The following is a 21,422-nucleotide window of genomic DNA, read 5'->3' on the forward strand; positions in this document are numbered from 1 at the left end:
GCAGTGGTATAAATGCGTGAGATTAGAGATGTCAAGAGGAGACAGGACAACCTCCATCATAGATTGATCGAAAAGGCTGAAAACAACAGGGCGAAAGAGCAAGAGGGAACAGATTCCGAGAGGGTGATAGATACTCACAAGGCACACCGCTGATTTTCCGGACATTGGGAGAGAGAGAGAGAGAGAGAGAGAGAGAGAGACATTTGTGTGACGTGTGTGTGTGTGTGTGACAGCGTTCCCTCAGTGCGTAGTGGAGAGACAGGTCTGTGCGCTGACACTCACTCCAACGGGCTGATGCACTCTGGAGCTGAGAGCAGGACCCTCTGGGAAACGTGTGCCGCTCGAACTGCCGGAGATGCTTTGAAGACTCGGAGCTCTGCGCTACACGTGTTGAATCGCATACCTGCGTATCCCTCTGCGTCTTAGAACACTCCACACGCTCGTGCATTCGTGCAAACCATGGAGTCTCTGGCCAACGACACGGACGGGCTGGAGAACTCCTTGAAGTACTCCAAGTGCGACCAGACGGAGAAGATGTGGATTAGGCTGAAAGGAATGTAAGTGCTTCTTGTTTCATACTCTTTCATCAGAATGACTAGAAAATCTGGTTTGATTCCTGGGAGGGAGAATGACAGAGCTGTTTATGAGCAGTATGGTTGTGTTGACTGTGCGCTATGATGCTGGGAGTGGGTGAATCTTGACTCTTGGGGCAGCAAGTGTGTGAATGTAATACTAATGAGACTGTCAAGCCTAATCAAGCAAATCTACTGACAGTTTTGGTTAATGAATTCAAATCAGTCTTGTAGGGTTTGGGCTCAGCGGTGTTTGGATTGTGTCATTTCATGGTGAAACTATCCAAACATAATTCTTTGGGGATTTCATTTTAAACAAAGTATGAGAAATGTTGATGTCGTATTTTGCATTTCACCACCAACTCTAGTATTGTGCACATTACGCAAATGTAATGTTAATTTAACATTTTAAATTGGACGTTAGCTAAAAATTCCAACTTATTTTTCAGCAAAAATAATTAATAACGGGTCATTTATGAAACATCAAAGTTAACTAAGAATTCAAACTTATTTTCCAGCCACAATAATTAATAATAAATCATCTATCAAACTTTATATTCAAAACAGAAATAAAAGCATACATTCTTAGAGACTCATACAATTCATAAAAGCAAGTTCCAGCACAAACACTATAGTTAGTACATTCATAAGTGTCAGTAGTTCATGTTATACAGAGAGTAACATTCATTTTACATTAATATTCCAGCTAATTTTTCTGCCATAATGATTAAATAATTAATCTTTTAGCAAACCTTATTCAAAACAAAAATAAAATGATATACTTTGACTTCAGTATGCTTAATTTTACTTAAAACTTGTTATCCTATTTTCCATTATAAAAATTACTTTCTGTTGTTCTGGTCACTGCGAAAACATAACCTTTAGTCTGATGTAAATGCATCGGTGCAATCTAATCAGGCGCTGTGACCTATAACAGAAGCAAATTTGTAGAAAGTCAGAGTCACTGAATGGATGATCCCAGGATTTAAACCAGTCTAGTTCCATCACCTCCCTGCAAAGCTTATTCAAGCCTCTTTGGATCTATTCCTATAGATCAATCGTGCTCATCCATTCATCCCATCCTAGGTAGACAGTGTTGTTTTGGGATGCGTTGAAACGGCCCTACTGCTCAACATCCAGTTCACAGTTGTTCTTTGGAAACTTCTAGGTGGATTAAACACAATCAAAAGCAAAATGAGTTATTACGGCTGTTTAATATATAAACAAATGTATTAGCGATTGATTTGCAGTTCGTCCCAGTGCGCTGTAGATTTTCAGTCAGTCTAAAACGCATCCGATAACAGCAGCTCCATTCGATAACTATCACTGAAGTCCTTGAGAATCCTGGCTTTGTTCAAACTGGAAAGAGAGAATGCTGTTCTTGTCAGTCATGTACTTTACACGCGTAAAGTACGTATCACGTAACCTACTCCCATGGCATGTGCTCATTATGGATGCAAGCTAATGTGCTTCCATTTTTTTGTCTTACAGGCAGAAGTACAAAAGCACATCTCAAAGGTAAGTCCAAAGTTGGTCTCTATTTGTGTCACAGCAATTCATTGGAGGAACATTTCATGCATGACAAGTGATGCAGGCTGGATGAATCGAACCGCAATCTTATCACTCCAGCTGGGTCACTAATGGTTTCGTTGCCACCTCCATAGTGTGGGGGTTGCGTAATGGGTAAAGATCTGGTGTGCTAACGTGAAGGTTGCAGCTGAAATCATGATTAAATGGGCTGATCAAGGAGCAGGAGAGATATTGACAGTACAACCCAGCGCTTTCACCTGTGCCAATGAACATGGTGCTTCAAGGAGACCATCCCTGTAATTAGGCTTTGCTAAATGGCTTAGCATCTCGATCCAGACAAAACATCAACCAGGAACAAGTGTTCTTCCATTTCCATGTGTGACAGCCCACACAATACAAACTGCACCCACTGTCTGGTGCAGATGTACGGATTACAGAAGTGGGGCAGCTCTGGAATGGAACGCTGAAGAGATTATCGCAACGCATTCATGGCAGCTCTGTATTGATATTCCTAAAACATTCTGGTTCGGGTTTGTTCTAAAGCCCTGACACCAAGTATTGAACTTGTGCTATTGATTCAGCCTGAACCGTTTAACTTGCAGACTAATTCGAAACTGTTTTGTGGATAATTTTAGCCTTGGGTGTGCTTTTGTACTATTCAAACTTTCATGGAGCATTGATAGAACACTTAGCATTCATAATGTAACCAACAGCGACGACGTCGTCATAGTAGCCGAATTCGGAATTATGTTTGGTATTCTTTCTTACATCTATTTAAATAATGATTTGTAATTGGTTGCAGTTCACTGCCACAAAGGAAATGTTTCAATGTTTCAATACCTAGTGAGCTGCCTACTGCCTACATAGTGTACTGCCTACATAGGCAGCATTCAAAACCTGAGATGGAGACTTGACTCACAAATTATTTCAAATAGAGTTTGATGTTGCTAAGCTAATAGCACAATACTCTAACATGTACAAAAATGTGTTTATTTCAGGTAAAACAGTCCATTCAATAGTCCATTCTGTTCAGTTCAGTTATTGTCAGTGCTGCCTCACTTGGTTTTGGAAAGGAGCATGTTCAAAGATTTCCGTCTAGCTCATGTATTTTGGCAATGTTTTGAATAAACAACGCAGCAGCGCTGCATCAAGTGGGATCAACTAGATAGGTTAAGAAAAACATTGAAACGTAAAAACTTTTACATCATCGACGCATCTCTTGCGCCACTGATGACGCACACTTAAAATTCAAATGCACCATTTTTGCATTTCAATATCCCCCCCCCCCCCCCCCCCCCGAAAAATAGTAGATTTTTTTCTATACAAATATTAATATTTATTATTTTACGTATTATATTATTTAAAATAATATTTTTTTACCAAAGCTAAATCCCTTACCTCAAACTTTAACAATATTCCTTTGCTGCTTTGCAAGCAATGCTAATTCCTTTAGTAAATGCACATTAATACACAATATTATTAATTCATGATTATTTAGCTACTATTCTCTTAATATGGTACTTAAGTGAATAGTAGCTAAATAATCATGCATTAATAATATTTGCCAAAGTGTTCAAAGTACTACAGATGTAGCCCAGCGCATAAATAAAACATGTGTCAATGCATTTTCTCTCTCACACACACACACATACATACACAAAGCATTACTGACTTTGAAGGGCCCTGATGCCTTCACTGGCCCTCCTCTATGTGGAAACCTCTGTCAAGCTCTTGTGTGCAGGCCAATCAGAGCAGTCTAGTTCGGGTGAAGTGGCCCTCACACACACCCACATTACTGCCTCTGATGCTAAACACTCGCCTGCCCTCAGTAACAGCCCCACATTTATGTAATGCACGCTGAGAGGTGCTACTTAACAATGGCCTTCCTTCAAAGCACAGCTTTCCACTATCAGTTAGGCGGACCACAGCATGTGCACTTCAGAGAATCTGTGGAGAGGACAACGACATTTCTGCATCAGTATTCACCTCAGGAAACAAGAGTCGATTGGTAATTCATGTGTCAAAATCAGTCATGTCCTGAAGGTGTGAGAGGTTTACGTGGAAAACAGTGGTTACTGTAATTGGGTGAATCTCACAAAACCTGTCAGGATCAAGTTCAGGTGACATTTCACCCCAAAATCAATAGAAAAAAATAAGAAATGTGACCCTGGACCACAAACCCAGTCATATGGGTCAATATTTTTTTTTTAAATTGAGATGCATGCATCATCTGAAAGCTGAATAAATAAGATTCCCATTGATGCTTTGTTAGGATAGGACAATATTTGGCCGAGATACAACTATTTGAAAATCTGGAATCTGAGGATGCAAAAAAATCTAAACATTGAGAACATCGCCTTTAAAGTTGGTCTCTAATTCTCTAAGAAATCTCAAATTCTTTTCATTTTCATTTTAAAATGACGTGACTTTAACATGTTTTCATGAGATCCAACTAATGAGATCCCATTGGTTGTTCTGTAGTGTGAAAGGTATATTCAACCACAATTAGTCCTATGGCGTGAACTTAGATAGAATGTGAACTGACAGCGTGTGACACCATATAATGCAGGAGATAATCAATCAAACTAATTATATAAGCAGTGCTTTAAGCACTTAGTGTTCAGCAAGCTGTTATGAATAATGTATGGTGATCTCATTGATTAAATGACTCTAAACAATAATGAATTAAACTCTACAGATGCTGTTAAAGCAAAGGATCCTTTTACAAATCTTTTGGAATTCAGAAGATGTGAGTAATGTATCCACTAGAGGCCCCCATTAAACTGTCCCAAAACAAAGCTCAGTGAAAACATTCATATACGTAATGTAGTTCTTTATAGTGAAAAAAAATTCTTTCGATTATTACAATGTTCTTCATTGTGGGAAAAATGGTTATTTTAAGAACTGTTTTCTGAAAGGCTCTTTGAGGAACCCAAAATGTAAAAAAAAAAAAAAAAAAGTATGGCATTGCTGCAAAAACTACCTTTGGAATCTTTATGCTTTAATGACTATGGCAAAGTTGCCATTATTTTAACGTGGCATTGAGTTATTTACTCGTAAATTCAAATGCACAGACTATTCATGGTTTCAGCTACATCAAAACCACTTCAGAGACACCAAAAGCTTTCGGTAACCCTTTCTTTTACAGTCCCCTAATTACTAGGTATTTACCTGGTAAATATGTGGTATGTTATAGTTGGTTATTGGTAATTACCACAGGTAACAAGTATGTAAATGCAGAGAAACTACAAACTAATTACTAGGTATTTACCTGGTAAATATATGGTAAGTTATAGTTGGTTATTGGTAATTACCACAGGTAACAAGTATGTAAATGCAGAGAAACTACAAACTAACTACTAAGTATTTACCTGGTAAGCATATGGTAAATGATAGTATTTTAGTATGCAATTACAGAGAAACTACCAGGGAAAAAAAACACCACTGTTAAATATCAACTCAACAAAGTACTGTGTACTTGTTACCTGTTTAGGTTGGTAATAACTCCGATTTAATTGTGTACTTCCTCAGAATGTAGGCAGACTATTTTTAGAAACACCTCCAGTATTACCCATCAATTCAAGTTAGGTTTGTAGTTATCCTAGGGTTATGTTGGTAACAGTCCATGTTTATTTATTACTATCTTGAAATTAAGACGTAGTTTACAATAAATTACCTTGTCTTACATAGTTGTTGTTCATTGCTACACCCATTTATAGAGGGTTTATCAAATAATTTACCTTACACTTACCTGGTAACTACCCCGCAGGAACAGTTTTCCCTAATGTCATGGCACATCTTAAATACTGGGTATGTTCTTGCAAATGTTTTTACAATTTACTCAGTAAGTAAAGTGCAACTGTACTGTAAAATGAAGCCTTGTTTATTTCCATGGTATTACCGGAATTGTACCATATAACTTGATCATTCCCCTTTTCCATATAGTCACAATTTTTTACCTCGTATGTCCTGCAACGTTACCAAGGAAAACATGACAATTTACTCAGTAAGTAAAGTGAAACTGTACTGTAAAAGGAAGCCTTTTTATTTCTTTTTATTACTTTTTATTTTCTTTGTTCTGCTGAACACAAAGGAAGATATTTGGAAGAATGTTTGTAACCAAACAGATCTCGGTCCCCATTGACTACCATAGTATATTTTTTTCCTACTATGGAAGTCAATGGGGACCGAGATCTGTTGATTACAAACATTCTTCCAAATATCTTACTTTGTATTCAGCAGAACAAAGAAACTCATACAGGTTTGGAACAACTTGAGGGTGAGTAAATGATGACAGAATTTTCATTTTTGGGTGAACTATCCCTTTAAGTAATTACACACTAAAATACTATAATTTACCATTATGCTTACCAGGTAAATACTTAGTAGTTTCTCTGCATTTACATACTTGTTACCTGTGGTAATTACCAATAACCAACTAAAACTTACCATATATTTACCAGGTAAATACCTAGTAATTAGTTTGTAGTTTCTCTGCATTTACATACTTGTTACCTGTGGTAATTACCAATAACCAACTATAACTTACCATATATTTACCAGGTAAATACCTAGTAATTAGGGGACTGTAAAAGAAAGGGTTACCAAGCTTTCTTGCACTGACCTTTACATTAGAGCAACACAGTCCATAAGGGTGTTGAGTGAATATAAAAGTGTGAAGAGCTGTGCACAGGTTGTTCATGTAAGAGGCGGCATTGTGTTGGCACTCTTTCTCTGAAAACACAATAGAAAAGAATAGAGCATAATATAACGAGTGTCGAGTAGCCATTCAACAATTTCCTGCTGTGTTGTGTCATTAGCTGTTGAAGTTTTAAGACAGTGTATATATATATATATATATATATATATATATATATGGCATTATAAAGTAAAACAAATATAAAAACCACAAACTTTAAGCTACATGATATAAGAAATGCATAAGACACAAATGAGAAAGAAGTCAGGAAGATGCTACATCCTGGTCACGAGCCACTCGTGGGAGAAACTATCCCACAGGGAGTGAGTGTCTACTCCAAATATAACCCGGAGCACTTATATACTCTAATCGGCGAATTATCAGTTAACATGGGGGAACGAATCACAAATTCCCATGCTCTGCCCCAATAGGTAAGGGGAAAATCTCATTCTAGGCCTATATATAAGGGATGGGCAACTTTATCAAGTAAAGTTTACTTTTTTAAGTAAATAGGAAAAAAATATGAAATTGCCCAACATATCCAATTTTTTTTTCTTTTTATATGTTGACTTAAAAACTTTAGCTCATGTCTGTTAGTTCTGAGGTCATCTATTTGACAAAATGAACATTTAGGGCCAGATTTACTAAACAGGGTGAATTAGCGCAATTCCAAAAAAGTGCAGATGGGACACAGACGGATCATTTCCATAATGACCAATGCAATCTACTAAGACCAGCGCAAATTAGTGTCTGGTTTATTGGGCCTTAAATAATCGTGCAAATACCAGTAAATTGACGAGCGCAAACCTTAGTAAATCACCTTGCGTGATTAATTTAAATACTCTCCTCCCATATATTTTGTGTCTGGAAAGGGAAACTCCTACAAATGCATATGCAATATAAGGTCAGCTGCAAAAGTGCCCATGCCTTTTCAGCGCTAATTTTACACTGCATAGGTTTTTTAACGCCAAAACTGAGTTTGCGCTGGCGCAAGCTGTTAGAAAATCTGGCCCTAAGCATGTATGTGCATGTCAAATGTAGAGTTTTTCTCATTTGAAAAGAAAAACTAAAACTTTTTGTCCAATCAAATGCTCTCTAGAATAAAAATGCCCCTCCCTTAATACGGTCTGCTTGTGACTCGCATATCAAGTAGAAAATGATTATGGCTAAGTCTATTAGTTATTTTAAAACAGAACGAGCCTATAAGTGCAACTTTCAGTGTTTTGAGCATGTGTGTACTTTGAAACTAGCTGCTAATGTGAGAAAGAAAATGTGACATCTGCACAGTAGACATTCCAGATATTTCTGCATTGTGTCGTGTGGGCCTCCTGTCAACAGGTTCCTGTCTCAGGCCTCGTACCACCTCTCCAGCATTTGCTAAAACATTCTGGTGATGTCTCCTGGCAACCGAGTGTTTCCTTTTCTCTGGATCTGAATTCATTTCAAGCTGTCCAGAAATTGGCAGATGTTAACAAACAGACCGGCATCCTGCGAGCAAAAAAGGCTTTGGGTTGTTTTGTTGTGTTGCTTTAGCTTGTTTTGGGAACATGTAGCTTATTAATCTACTGTTGTTTCGTAGTTGTCAATAGAATTGAGAGGCGACCGTGCACATGCCAGAAGTGAGCGTGTGTTTCTGCTTCTTGTCAGAAATAAGCCACACACACACTCTTGCATGTGGTGAGAATGAATGCTATAGTTTATTTTATCCACTTCCTCTGTATGTCTATGATTTACTTGAAAGCCATTTACTTTTGTCACTTGTGTGTTTCCTAAAGCAACAAAACCATGTTTGGGTTAGTGCACTTTTATTTAAAATGATAATTCACTCAAAAATGAAGGTTCTGTCATAATTTACTCACCGTTATGTATTTCCAAAAATGAATGGTTGTGATCACAGCTGTCCTTGTTCACAATCCACTTTCATTGTGGGGAAAAAGAGCAGTTTGGACATTTAGCTAAACTTCTCCCTTTGTGTTCCATGCAAAAAAAAGTAATGCACAATATTTTTTGAGTTAAGCCTTTGTTCACACTGACAGCAACTTGCAGCAAAGTGACAGAAAGTTATTTTCAATGGGATTTATCTCTTCACACATATAATATAATACAATATAGAAAATATTGATATATATACTATCACTCAAAAGTTTGGGGTCAGAAAGACTTTATTTTGTTTTTCTAAAATAAATTATAAAAAAATCAAATTGTTCAAAATTGACAGTAATGAAAAAAAAAATCACTTTCAAATAAATAAATGCTGTTCTGTTGAAATTTCTATTCATAAAATAATCCTCAACAAATATATCACTGTTTCCACAAAAATATTAACTGTTTTCAGCAGTGATAAAAATAAGAAATGTATCTTGAGCAGCAAATCAGTATATTAGAATGCTTTCTGAAGGATCATGTGACACTGAAGACTGGAGTAATGATGCTGAAAATCATTCAGCTTTGCATCACAAAAATAAATTGCATTTTTATTTTTATTTTATTTTTGCAAAAAAAAAAAAAAGTAAAATAGAAAACAGTTATTTTAAGTTGAAAATATATTTCATAAATTGTTGGTTTTACTGTATATTGGATCAAATAAATGCAGCCTTGGTGAGAGACTTTTTTCAGAAACATTAAATAATCATAATTAATCATAAGTAACCGAATCTTACTGACCCCAAACCTTTTATTCTGGATACATCTTATTTGTGTTCAGATTTTTCAAAAGCGTTAAAAAATAATTTTCGGGTATCCCGCAGCATGAGCACCTTCACTACCAACAGCACACAAACCTCCAGAGCTGAAACTGCTGTCAGTGTGAACAGGGCTTCAGCTGGCAGCTCAACAATTAGTTTAGTGGACTGGAATACCAGAGCTTGGCACCATATGTGCACCCTGTACGACGATTATCTGCATCCATATTTAGAAGCCGTCCAGTCATCTGAGAAATTTTCTGAGAGCAGTTTAGACCATGATTTGTCCTTGCTTGATTAATCTCTCCCTCTCTTCTTTTTTATTTTACCTCTTTTACTTTGTTTTATATTAACTTGATGCTGACTGTCTAAATAAGGCCGCCAGACTTAAATTTGCCTGGAAATAAAAATGTAGCAATGCAATTACTATTTTCTTGCATTCAATCAATAAATGCTCGAGGCCTCTAATGGTTTCGGCAAACAACCTTAAAGAGACAAACTTAAAGAGGCTTTGGAGATATTTTTGTGCCATTGTAGAAGAATATAGGAAGAACATTCACAGAACAATGTCATCAATACTAGCCTATATCACTTCATGTTGAGAGCACCAATCAAAAATTGAAAATCAACAATCGGCTGCCTTGCAATCATTTCATAACTCATGTAAAGCTGCAAAGCACAAAAAGCTGGCTGTGAGTGATAAAAGAAACAGAAGTGAATAGAAAACAAAAACAAATTTATTCTCGATATGAGCACTATCCGCTCCACGCTCATATATGATGGTTGCTATAGCAACATGAATCACAGCGTGAGGCTATAAGGTTAAATTAGAATTGCTTTATCAGTTTTAGATCGGGACAAAACTGCTATGGTTGGCTCTGGAAACAAACAAACAAAGTCATTAGCAACTGAATGCGACAAATTTTGGATTCTCGTTATTTCCGTTACATCATCTCGAATTGTCAGAGGTAAATGTAAGTGCTTTTTTTGACATCTCTGTGAAGAATAAAAGAACACCAGGCTTGGTGGTACTGCAGTAATTTCAATGTCACTAACCCAACCTGATCGGCCCGAGAGAGAGAGAGAGAGAGAGAGAGAGATGAGAGAGAGAGATGAGAAAGAAAAGAGAGTGTGAATTTACCCAACCCAGAGGAAAATTGTATTGCTCAAAGTTGTCTCGTTTACATCTCATGAGACTTAAGGGAATAGATCAACAAAATATGAAAATAATTTACTCACCCTCTGCTGTTCCAAATCCGTATGACTTTTATTTCTTCTGTGGAACACAAAAGGTGAGTTTTTGAATCATACCCTGCAAGCAATTTGAAAGTCTGAAAATGCTCTAAAATGGACACACAAAAAAAGCCATGAACTACAAAATTATTTTTCTTGATAAAATTATTTAAAAAAAAAATCAATAAATGTTTAATATAATGATTTTGCACTACATAAATCATGCTGTGGACTAATGGAATATTACAGTATTTTTGTTATAAAGCTATAGCAGTTTTTGTGCATTTGTATTATACTAAATGTCTTTAAGCTACTGTTTTTCACAACAAATACCATAGAAGCAACATAAGCTGTGTCTGAAATCGCTCCCTATCCACTATATAGTGCACTATTTAGGGTGTCGGCCATTTTGTAGTGGTGTCCGAATTCTGAGTGAACGACATCATTCCCAACATTCGTTCACTACTTTTACCCACAATCCTCTCTGAATTTGAGTGTACATCCTATGTACCATAGACATAATATACATGTATTTATTATGTCTATGCTATGTACACTTGCTGAGACACTATTTCCCACAATCCAACACGATAAGGAAAAATAAATAACAATGTCACCATGGCAACGGCGCACGCGAGATAGAAAACAATCATTTATAAGTCCAGACGCCTAGTTATTTATTTATATATATATACCGTTATATCTATATTTGAATAAACAAATGTGTTGTGTAGTGTTTTGTTCTCTTTTATTTTCACATATAAATGTAAAAATAAATATGACAAGCAAGTGTTTGTATTATCTTTTTTTTTTTTATCAAATAAACGTGAAAAATACATACATACAGTTGTTACATACAATTCATACAGCCAAAAAAGGAAATATTAAAGATGGGTAGGTAATGTTTATGACGAAATTGTCCGAGCTCTCTGGCGCGTGATAATTATGTCAGCGTCCGAATTCGCTCACTCATTTTCATTCACTCTTCGCTGATGTAGTGCACTCAACTGCCATTCACTATGTAGGGATTAGTGAATGAGTGAACGAGTGAGCGGTTTCAGACACAGCTATAGTTAATTTTTACCATGGTAGTGAGGTGCAATGTGTGGGTTTTACTGTGGTTAACATGATCTAAATACTATGGAACTGTTTGAGTTCATATTGAGAAGTCTCTTAGAACATATGAGCACAATTTGAGCCATTGTTGTGAATGAAACTCTAAAGGAGAAAAATCTGTACACTTGAAAAAAGTAAAGGTCTAACATTTGCTCTCATTTTGCTGTCTAGGACAACTGAGACATTAAAATAAAAAAAAAGATAAAAAAAAACATGTTTATTCCTCTAAACATGAGAAGTAATATTTCAAAGTCTATTAAGATAAAAAAAAAAGTGTGCTTAAATGATGTTATTATGTGTTTTCATATTCAATAATCAACAGCTACATTTATTTAATTTTGATCTTTTTAATAAAATATTATTTTCCCTAAATCAAATGTTCAGTCAAAAGCAATCAAACCCATCCGCACAGAAAAACAACCTGAAAAGCCTTCACATCGTCTTTATGTTGTATTTAGTGTCACTTTGAATTGGAGAAATTATTTGTATGTGTGTGCAGATTTCTTAATAAGAATTTCCATGCTTACTTTAAATGTCAGATCAATTCTCATAATATCATCATAAGGAATTTCATCAAAAGGGCTGTTACCACTAGCAACATACTCTTTAGTCTCATAATGGCACGAGCGATGTAAAAGGGTCCTGAGTGATGTTTTCCTCAGCCTCCTGTGGGGAATGACTCATGCTTCCCAAGGGCTTTCAGTCGGAGCTCAGTCTTAACAGAATCCGCCACATACAAACTAATTATCGGCACGTTAGCCTGCGTGTGCTAATTAATCCTACGTCTTGCTGTCTCAAACTCCCACTTTGTGTTCCACTACCCCACTAGAACAATTCTGTCATTTATTTGCACAGCACAACATTGTTTCCATTCAGGTCACTTACAGAAATCTTGGCGGGGCCATATGGCTCCTGAGAGCGAAGACCATTGAGATTTGTTGCAATGATTGATCTCAAGTAGCGTTTTTTTCTTTTCTTTTTTCTGTAGCCACAGGAAAATGTAGTCACACTTTAGCAGTTTTGTGTGGGAGGTCACAAGCTTCTGCGATTATGACACATACTGAATGAAGTAGTGCAGAGACAATTCTTCCAATAAATCACAAATGAGATTGCTTCAACGTCTCAATCGTTTCTCCTAGACAGCATGGCAATAAATTGGAGAGTCTCTTGCTTTTTCTCCTAAAAAAAAAAAAAAAAAAGTCCATAGCAATCTCATTGTTCTCCTGTAGAGTTTCAGAAGAGATCTCAGTAATGTCTCAAACTGTGCTCACATTTGCAAAGATGCCTTGTGCAATCAAAGGCCAGAGATCTCAATATGAACTCAGACATTTCTCATCAAATTCTTTTAAAAACTAAAATCTGAGATATACAGTAATTAGTGGTGTAAACGTAGCCTAATTAATTACTGTACTAAAGTATATTTTTGTAGTTTTACTGAGTGTCAAAGATATTAGCAACTTTTACTCTCTCCTTGAGTACATTTTAATAAATATATACATGTTACTCCCAATACATTTGTGATGAGTAATACAATTATTTGTTACATTTTGCATGGCACCTTTTTCTGCAGCAGTTTATTTCTGCTACAAAAAGAAGTGATATCGCCATCTACACGGGCATTGAAGGAACTATGTATTGTATGTTTTGCCCTTAAGGCAGGCATACACTGTGCGATTTTCGTCCGATTTTGAGCCGAATTCTGACTCGTGCGACTCTTTTTCGGATCGGGCCGATTTTCAGCGTCGTTTGTCGTGCGGTGTTCGTGCAGTGTACAGGGGGAAACGAGAGGCGATTAACCTCTCACGACCGGCAATCGGATGGTCGGATGAATTTCTGGCATGTTAGAAATTTTGGTCGCTCCTCGTGACTATATCGCACAGTTGAAGCAGAGCTACGAACCGATTGCCCTAAACGCAGTGTTTTTTCCCTCACTGCGCCTGCGCGAAAACAGTTTCATCTGCAGCAACAACAAAAAAAAAAAAAGAAAGAAAAGGGAGAAAGGCCTATTTAAGTTCTGTAGTTCAAAGCTACAAATTACTGTTGTTTACCTCCAGTTCGTGTTGCAAAATGGATTAACCATTACCCACTTCTTCCAAGCCACCTGCGATGTACACTTTGCCTCTTTTATTGTTAAAAAATGTTTTTGAAATAAAGCTGTTTTTAATTTTCATTGATGAATTAATGCAGTGGTCGGACATAGACTGTTAATAATTAATTATATGTATATAATTCATTGTAATCGACCTAAATGTTTTAGACAATTTTCAATGAGGAGAAGTAAGCTTCTATGTAATATTTTATTATCCTCACATAATAATGTTGGTTATGCGGTTATGCGGCTATGAAATTGTTGCGTGGCAATTTAATTATAATAGCCTATCACTTTAATAATAAAAGTAGCCTAGGCCTTCCCGAATAATAATAATAATAATAACAATAATAATACAATAATACTAGTCTACTAATAATTTAATATATAAATTGGAAATGCTAAATCTTCTTGATATTGATAGCTGATGCTTGTTTTGACAATATCTCTGGATAGGCTGATATCGTCCATAGGCGCAACCCGGCACGAGGATTTATCGCGCTGATTCGCGCATATTTCACACGTATAGTGTGAGCAGTCAAGTCGCAGCTCGACGTTCGGACCGTACAGTGTGAGCACATAAATCCTGAGCTTTGGCTTTACATCGCATGCGATATACTCGTTCAGTGTGAGTAGGTTCCTTGCTGAAATCGCACAGTGTATGCCCGCCTTTACCCACCCAAACTTGTTAACTCTACTCGAATGTGAGGTCATTAGCAGGTAGTTGTGAATCGCAGGTGTTTCATATATGATTTGAGGACATGACTGCAGCTGGTGATGAGGCCAAAACCAGCATGTCCAGGGCAAGTAGGCTTTGGCTATTTCATTTTATTTAACATTATTTTATTAATCCATTATATGGAGACCTTTTTAAAGGACATTGGTTTACTTGTGCTCTTTTTGAGCTCTTGAGTTAATGATGGGAGAAACAAAGCTTTTTGAAACTTTGAATCAATTGAACCGATTGTTTCACAAAATGTTCTGCTGGTCAGAATGGTGTAAATGCATAAAAAATTCAGCCCATACATGTAGGAATTTTTTATTATACTAATGTCTCAACAAAAATGTCTACAAATGTATAAAATCGATTAGAGATCAGGTAAAAACGATGTTATGTGACATTTTGACGTCACAAAGCCTCATTTACTGAAAGCGTGTGACAGGCAGTTTGACACGCACTCCGAATCACTGGTACGAAGCAAAAGATTCACACAGTGTTTCATGCAGTGTTTCATAAGCACCCATCTGTTTGTAGACATTTAAGCCTTGATTAATTGAAAAGTTCAGTTTTATTTTAATTTTAGAAGATAAACATGCGTTTCCTCTCCTAACAAATCAACTGTTTCTTGTTTTTCACTGGCATGTTTCTTAGGTGTTCTTAGGAATACTGCATCTTTGAGCCTACATTCAGTACGAGTAAAATACTTAAGTACTGTTAAAATCAGATATTTCAGGACTTTTACTCAAGTCGTATTGGAATTGGTGACTTGTGTCTTTTAATGTAGTCATTTTCTCTATAAGGTATCTGTACTTTTACTTAAGTATGGTTTTCAAACTATGCTCAGATTTGCAAAGATGCTTTGCATAATCAAACGTCAGAGATCTCAATTAAACTAAAGCATTTTTCTTTTCTTTTTTTTGAACCAAATCATCGGAGATATACCATCCATATTAATTTTCTATTTTCAAAATGTGCTCAGATTTCTAAAGATGCAGTGATCTCAATAAGAACATTTTCACCAAATATTGTAGATGTAAAGTATAAACCTTATAGGGGTAAATAAGGTACAAAGATGTCCTTTAAGAGTTATGCCCCAGTGTTGTACCCATAAAGGTAATTTCTTTGTGTGAAATAAGTGTAAGAAATGTTAGGAGAAAAAGAGTTAACAACACGTCAGTGCAAAACTGAGACCTCTCGTACTACGTCTGTCTCTGAAAGTGAGATTATTGACACCTATTTAAGATGCAGCAGCAACATATTCAATAAAAAGTGCATTTGTATTGTGGAACAAATGTTGTTAATCATGAGGTGATGGAGGCACTTCAGGACTGGAATGTGGAGAAAGCAGCAGCAGTTTGTTGCCATAGAGACCAAAAGCGCAACTTGTGGTGCAATGCATTGGTTGAGCGTTCTACCTGGAGTTAATCTAGATACAAAGGGTTGAAAGCATTCTCCAAGACTTACAGAACATAAACAACACCTTACACGACAGAAATATAAATTTGAAGACTTAAATGGATGTAGGTTTCCTTCTATGATGTGGAGTTATATTGAATAGTAAACATAAAATACAGAAATAAATGAATATTAAATTAATAATTAAATCAACACTAATGCTGTGTTCGAAATCGCCCCCTATACCCTCATTCACTATTCCCTACATTACTCCACTTATATAGTCCACTTGATGGAGTGACTGAAAATGAATGAGTAAATTCAGACACTTTTGCATAGTTTGTGCTTGCTGTTTAATAATCATTTGAAACATAGCAAACTGGCAGCTCCATAAGCAATGAAAAGATTAATCTTGGACTCTGCCATGGAAACTAGCATGTATAAACCTTAATTAAACAATTTAATAATCAATTAAAAATTAATTTATACCTGTATGATATTATGCTGTAGCCACAATGGACCAGCGGTTGGGAAAATGAATGGATGGATGATTCAGCTGCGGAAGCCATCTTCTGGTCAGACATAATTAAAAGGAATTCATTCGACTCTCACAGTGCATCTGTTCTCTAGCCATTGAGTGTGCATTGGTTGTACACTCGTTATTGCAGTGCATTGTGGGATTGAATGAGTGCCTCGATAACGTCCACTATGTTTTCGTACACCACTACAAATGGCTGTCCCCTTAAATAGTGTCTTAAGGGTATAGGGGACGATTTCAGCCACAGCCTAAGGCCTTGTGTCCACCAAAGCGTTTTTTCCCGAGGCTAGCGTATTTATCCAATTGTTTTCAATGGGAGCGTGACGAGGTGCTGAGAGTTGAAGGGCCCGTTCACCCAGAACGTGTTTTTCCATTCCAGTGCGCTAGGTTTCCATTGTTTTTCTATGTAAACACGCGCAAGATGGTCGTGTATGACTGTTGCGCTCATGTCTCGTGTCTTTTGCTGTGTTTCACACATGACACGCTGTGTCAAGTTAAAATAATTTCAACTTTTACATGCAGCAACGCTCATCAATGTCAGTACCAAAACAGCGGACCAATCAGAAGACCCTGGAGGCGGGGCAAGCATTGCCAGTTTCTGTTTACAGTAGCAAGTTGTCATGGCAACTGTTTTATTTGAAAGCAACAAGAGTGGTTGAAAAACATTCAACAGTATTTCAACGGCTCTGACGCAACTAGCTTTAGCTCTAGAACAAGCCGATGGTATTCCCCATATTTATGTCCGCGACGGAGGATGGAGTGAACCCAAACAGATCTCTGTCCTGTCGTTCTCTGAGCAGCGACACAGTTTTTATCTCTGTCTTGATAAAAATATGTATCCTGATACTCCAGATAATACCTGATGATGTTAAGGGTGGAGTCATCTTGAAGAGAAAGGTTGAGGTTCTGTTGGTCACACGACTTGGTGAGGTTGAGCAGAGCCTCAGGAGTGAGCTGGACACCTTCCTCCTCAATGAAACGCTCCAGTAGCAGCCACTCTAGTGTTTCACACAGACGGTCTTGAGGCAGAAGAGGGCCTTGGAGCACAATCTTCAGGCAGCCACTTGTGATCAGCTGAGCCTCAAGAACGATCTCAACATACCCTGAACCATGGCACTTATGGTTATTGATCATGCTGAGGTAGTTCATGGCAGTATGGAACTGCCCTGGGAGGACTAGGTGGTGCTCGTACTTCTCCCAGAACTTCAAGACAAGTGGCAGAGCCTTCATGCAGACGACCAGATCGAAGGTGCTGTATTTCTGACCGATCTCAGCTGTAGCCTCCTCAGACTGTCCTAATGTCCTGTAGTCCTCAAAAGTCCTGTTTGCTAAAATTTGTCAAAGGAGTCAAACACCATGTCTTTACGATGTTCTGATGCAGAGATATAGGTCTTGCTAAACGGTTGCTAGGGTACTGTTTGGTTGCTAGGGAGTGGCTTGATAGCTGCCAATGATGATACTCCACAGGCATGCTTGTCAGTATGAATGATATAAACCAACTGCAATCCCTCTATGACATTCGATTTTGAAGATATCCCTGTTTGGGTTTGGGTTACTAGGATGCTCAACAATGGTTACTAGGGCATGGCTAGGAAGTGTTGAAGGGAATTTGTGATTGGCTGTTTACTGCCCCGAGTCAAATGAGACAGTGGTTGCTAGGGTGTGGCTTGATAGCTTCATGGTGATCCTGAGAGACCACCCCCTGTCTCTATGACACTGTGATCCAGAGTTACAGTATGTTCAATACAAAATTCCTATTCAAGTTACATAGTAGGATAAACACGTCCCTGTTTCATGAGCCCTCCCTTCACCATAGAATGTCTATGGGGCAATTTTGGGCACCTCTTGCCCCCCAGGGGCACAACTTACACCCCATTGTGAGGTATGTTATTACAGAGCCTGCCAGCCTCTTCAAATGTGGTAACCCATATGTTTCTACAAAACCCTCTCTCAGAGCTATGACTCGCGAAAATCCGTTGCAATGTTAAGTCTATGGGAACATCGTATGCCCAATCGCTTATAAAGTATATATCATACCTCATAATCATACCTCATAATTTGCACGATTTGGCGCCTCATTCATGGGTCTATGACAAACAGGATTAATGCAGGAACCTATTGCAAAAACAAAATAGCAAAAGTTACATAATTTTGAGCCTAAAATGTGATATTTGCCTGTTCTACACCAATAAAGAGTGGTTGTACCATGTCAATGACCTTTCCATTTGATTCCTGGTGTCAGAATTAAATGAAAAAGTGGGTTCATATGTCTTTGTATGTTGTGTGGTTCAGGAGATATGAAAATCTGCATTTTTTGCCCCTAGCGCTGACATCACTTCAAGATGGCCGCCAAACAAACCCCAATGGGACATTAGTTGACCTCGGCAACATCCAAAATTCTTAACTAGACACCATTAGGGTCCCAAAAAACAGGTTACAAAAAAATGCCAAACGGGTACATGGGAACCTATTTCTCCTGCTAGACTAAACACTGCCTAAGATATCATGACGTGTTTCAATTGATTGACTATAAGTGTATTTGGTCTTAAAACAAGTGAAAAACTCCATGTGACACTATTATTATGGCACTCTCAAGTCTATGATGCAGTAAGGTGGTGACTTTTGACCTTTGCATCAACTTAATATTAGGGTCATGTGCCTTCTTTGGGGTGGTACCCAAGGAGAACAGACATGGCAATCTGTCCATTTGTGCTTTTACCATCGCCTCTAAGGAAGTCCAATGATAATCCTTTAAGTCTGTATTGTCCTTTTGAATTTCTGCTGTATCCTGGATTGTGAAGTCTGTTGCTATAGATACTATTGCTGGAGGCTTTTATTGGGTGTTAGACTTATCCTCTATCTTTGATCCCTTCAGTAGCTACTTTCTGCTGTATTGTACCATATGGATATGTTCAGTCATGTCTGTATGATATTTTATATTTGGCTGAAGTAGTGTTTTCCACATTGTGGTGATTCCATCTGCACGTTTCCATTTTGGCTTAAAAAAACCCATCAAGGATTGTGGTATAGGATAAGGCTTCTATACCGCAATCTCAAATGTTTTTGGCTGCATATGGTATCCTGTACTGTTTCAAAAACTAGCATGCAGTAAGTATACAAGACTTGGTTGAAGGAAGAAGGAAGCAGTGTTTTCATAAGCTATTTGCAAATTAACTATAAACTACAGCAGATGCTTCTTAAAGATTTTGCTTTAAAGTTTAAAAAATAAAGTATTACTATGTTGGTCATGTTGTACCAAAGAGGTGTACAATACCTTGAGAGCATTCCCATTCATTTAAATTTCCAATCGCTTCACTGTTGAACTTCACTCAGATGACATCATGATTGAAGTTACAGTGTCTACCAGCAGAGGCTAGTAAGGTAAAAGCAACATGCACGGAAGCCATTTTGTTGTTAAATGACAAGAAAACCAGGTAATGATATCACACTTTGGCAAGGTCAGTAATTTTTTTTTTTTTTATATATATCAACTTATTGGACATTTTGATCTATTTATAACACTGCAGTGTTAGTTTAGGTTCTCATATGTCAAATGACTTCAAGAAAACTTCATAATATTAAAAAATATATATATTGATTGTACCTTGAAAAATATGACACTTTTTTTTTGTAGAAAACGATATAAATGCGTGAGGCCATTACAAATACAAAAAGTGCATTTCTAAAAACTTGGCGCATGCATTTAAAAGTAGCCTGAGATGACTGCCTAATAAGCCGTCTGCTGTATTCCGTCTTTCTGAGCCTCATGATAGATGAGTAAACAGTTTGGATTGTTTGTATTTTATTTGATGGGCCATTTAGGAGAAATTTAAACATTACTCAGGCTCTGATGTCAGTTTTATTCCCATATTACTGTTTCTTTGAAAAATGTACACACGGTATATGCTCCATCTGTATCCGATCAAAGAGCCTGGATGATTTCTGGATTACCTGAAAGAACTGGGATCTGTTTATGTGTGAGTAATGCTGACTTTATGTGGAATTTCCTACATTAAAGTGTACATTTACATCAATCTATATGACATTTTACCACTTTTAGCCCAGTGCTACATATTTTTATTAGTGTAGGCTGACAATATATTTTTATTTATTTATTTAATTTTAATTATGATAAATTGACAAGATATAATTGTATTTGAACTAGTATTTCACCTTGTCCTAGTCTTCATATTTTTGCCTTCATTGTGTCCACTTCCTTATTAGGACGCTTCAGTCTTTCTCTCCACTGCAACATTTTTATGTGACATGTCTGGATTTTACAGGCTTTTCTTTTTTTTTTTTTTTTTTGGTTGATTGATTGAGTTTGTCGTTGAATTTGTCATGTGTTAACGATGCATGTTATGTCTGAATATTTAAAATCTTAATGATCAGTTTTCCAAAATTAAAAGTCTGTAGTGACACCAATGCACTCTGGGTTTGCAGTGTTGTACTTTCTTTCCATAGGGATTTTTTGGTTTATGTAGTAAACTTTTTTTTTTTTTTTTTTTTTTTTTTTTGAGCTGCACATGGGATCTGCCTTTCTGACCAAAAGAGGAAATATGCTGTTTTACTCAAACCTTTCAAGACCCTACAAAATCAAAACTTGAGTTTGTGGCTTTTAGTCCATGTGTTTTTGCTTTGAGAACTTTTTTTTTAGATGTAACATGATGAAACTAAAGCTCATTGGCTGTTTAAAAATGTCCTATCTTGTATTTCTTGTGTTAATAGGACAACCAGAAAACTGAATTTCATGGGGTCTTAAAGCAGGTTTATTTTTAATGTAGTCTCCAGACCTACACTCTTAAATAAAGGTTAAATTTTGTATTATTATTATTTTGCAGCAATGCA

The 21,422-nt window shown here is 37.0% G+C and overlaps 1 protein-coding gene across 2 annotated transcripts in view; it reads left to right on the forward strand.

Annotated features, from left to right (window-relative positions):
* Positions 1–234: 234 nt before the first annotated feature.
* LOC311298762 (dual specificity calcium/calmodulin-dependent 3',5'-cyclic nucleotide phosphodiesterase 1A-like) overlaps positions 235–21,422 on the forward strand; it is a 63,176-nt gene continuing 41,988 nt past the window's right edge. Inside the window, exons 1-2 of one of the 2 annotated variants that reach the window (XM_084421981.1) lie at positions 235–557; positions 2,064–2,090. In XM_084421981.1, coding sequence (XP_084278107.1) covers positions 460–557; positions 2,064–2,090 — 125 coding nt within the window. In that variant the 5' untranslated portion in view covers positions 235–459. The remainder of the gene's footprint in view (positions 558–2,063; positions 2,091–21,422) is intronic. The other variant, XM_084421982.1, reaches the window with a different exon arrangement.

The sequence above is a fragment of the Rutilus rutilus genome (genome assembly GCF_951802725.1).
Source record: "Rutilus rutilus genome assembly, chromosome: 10".
Lineage (NCBI taxonomy): Eukaryota > Metazoa > Chordata > Actinopteri > Cypriniformes > Leuciscidae > Rutilus > Rutilus rutilus.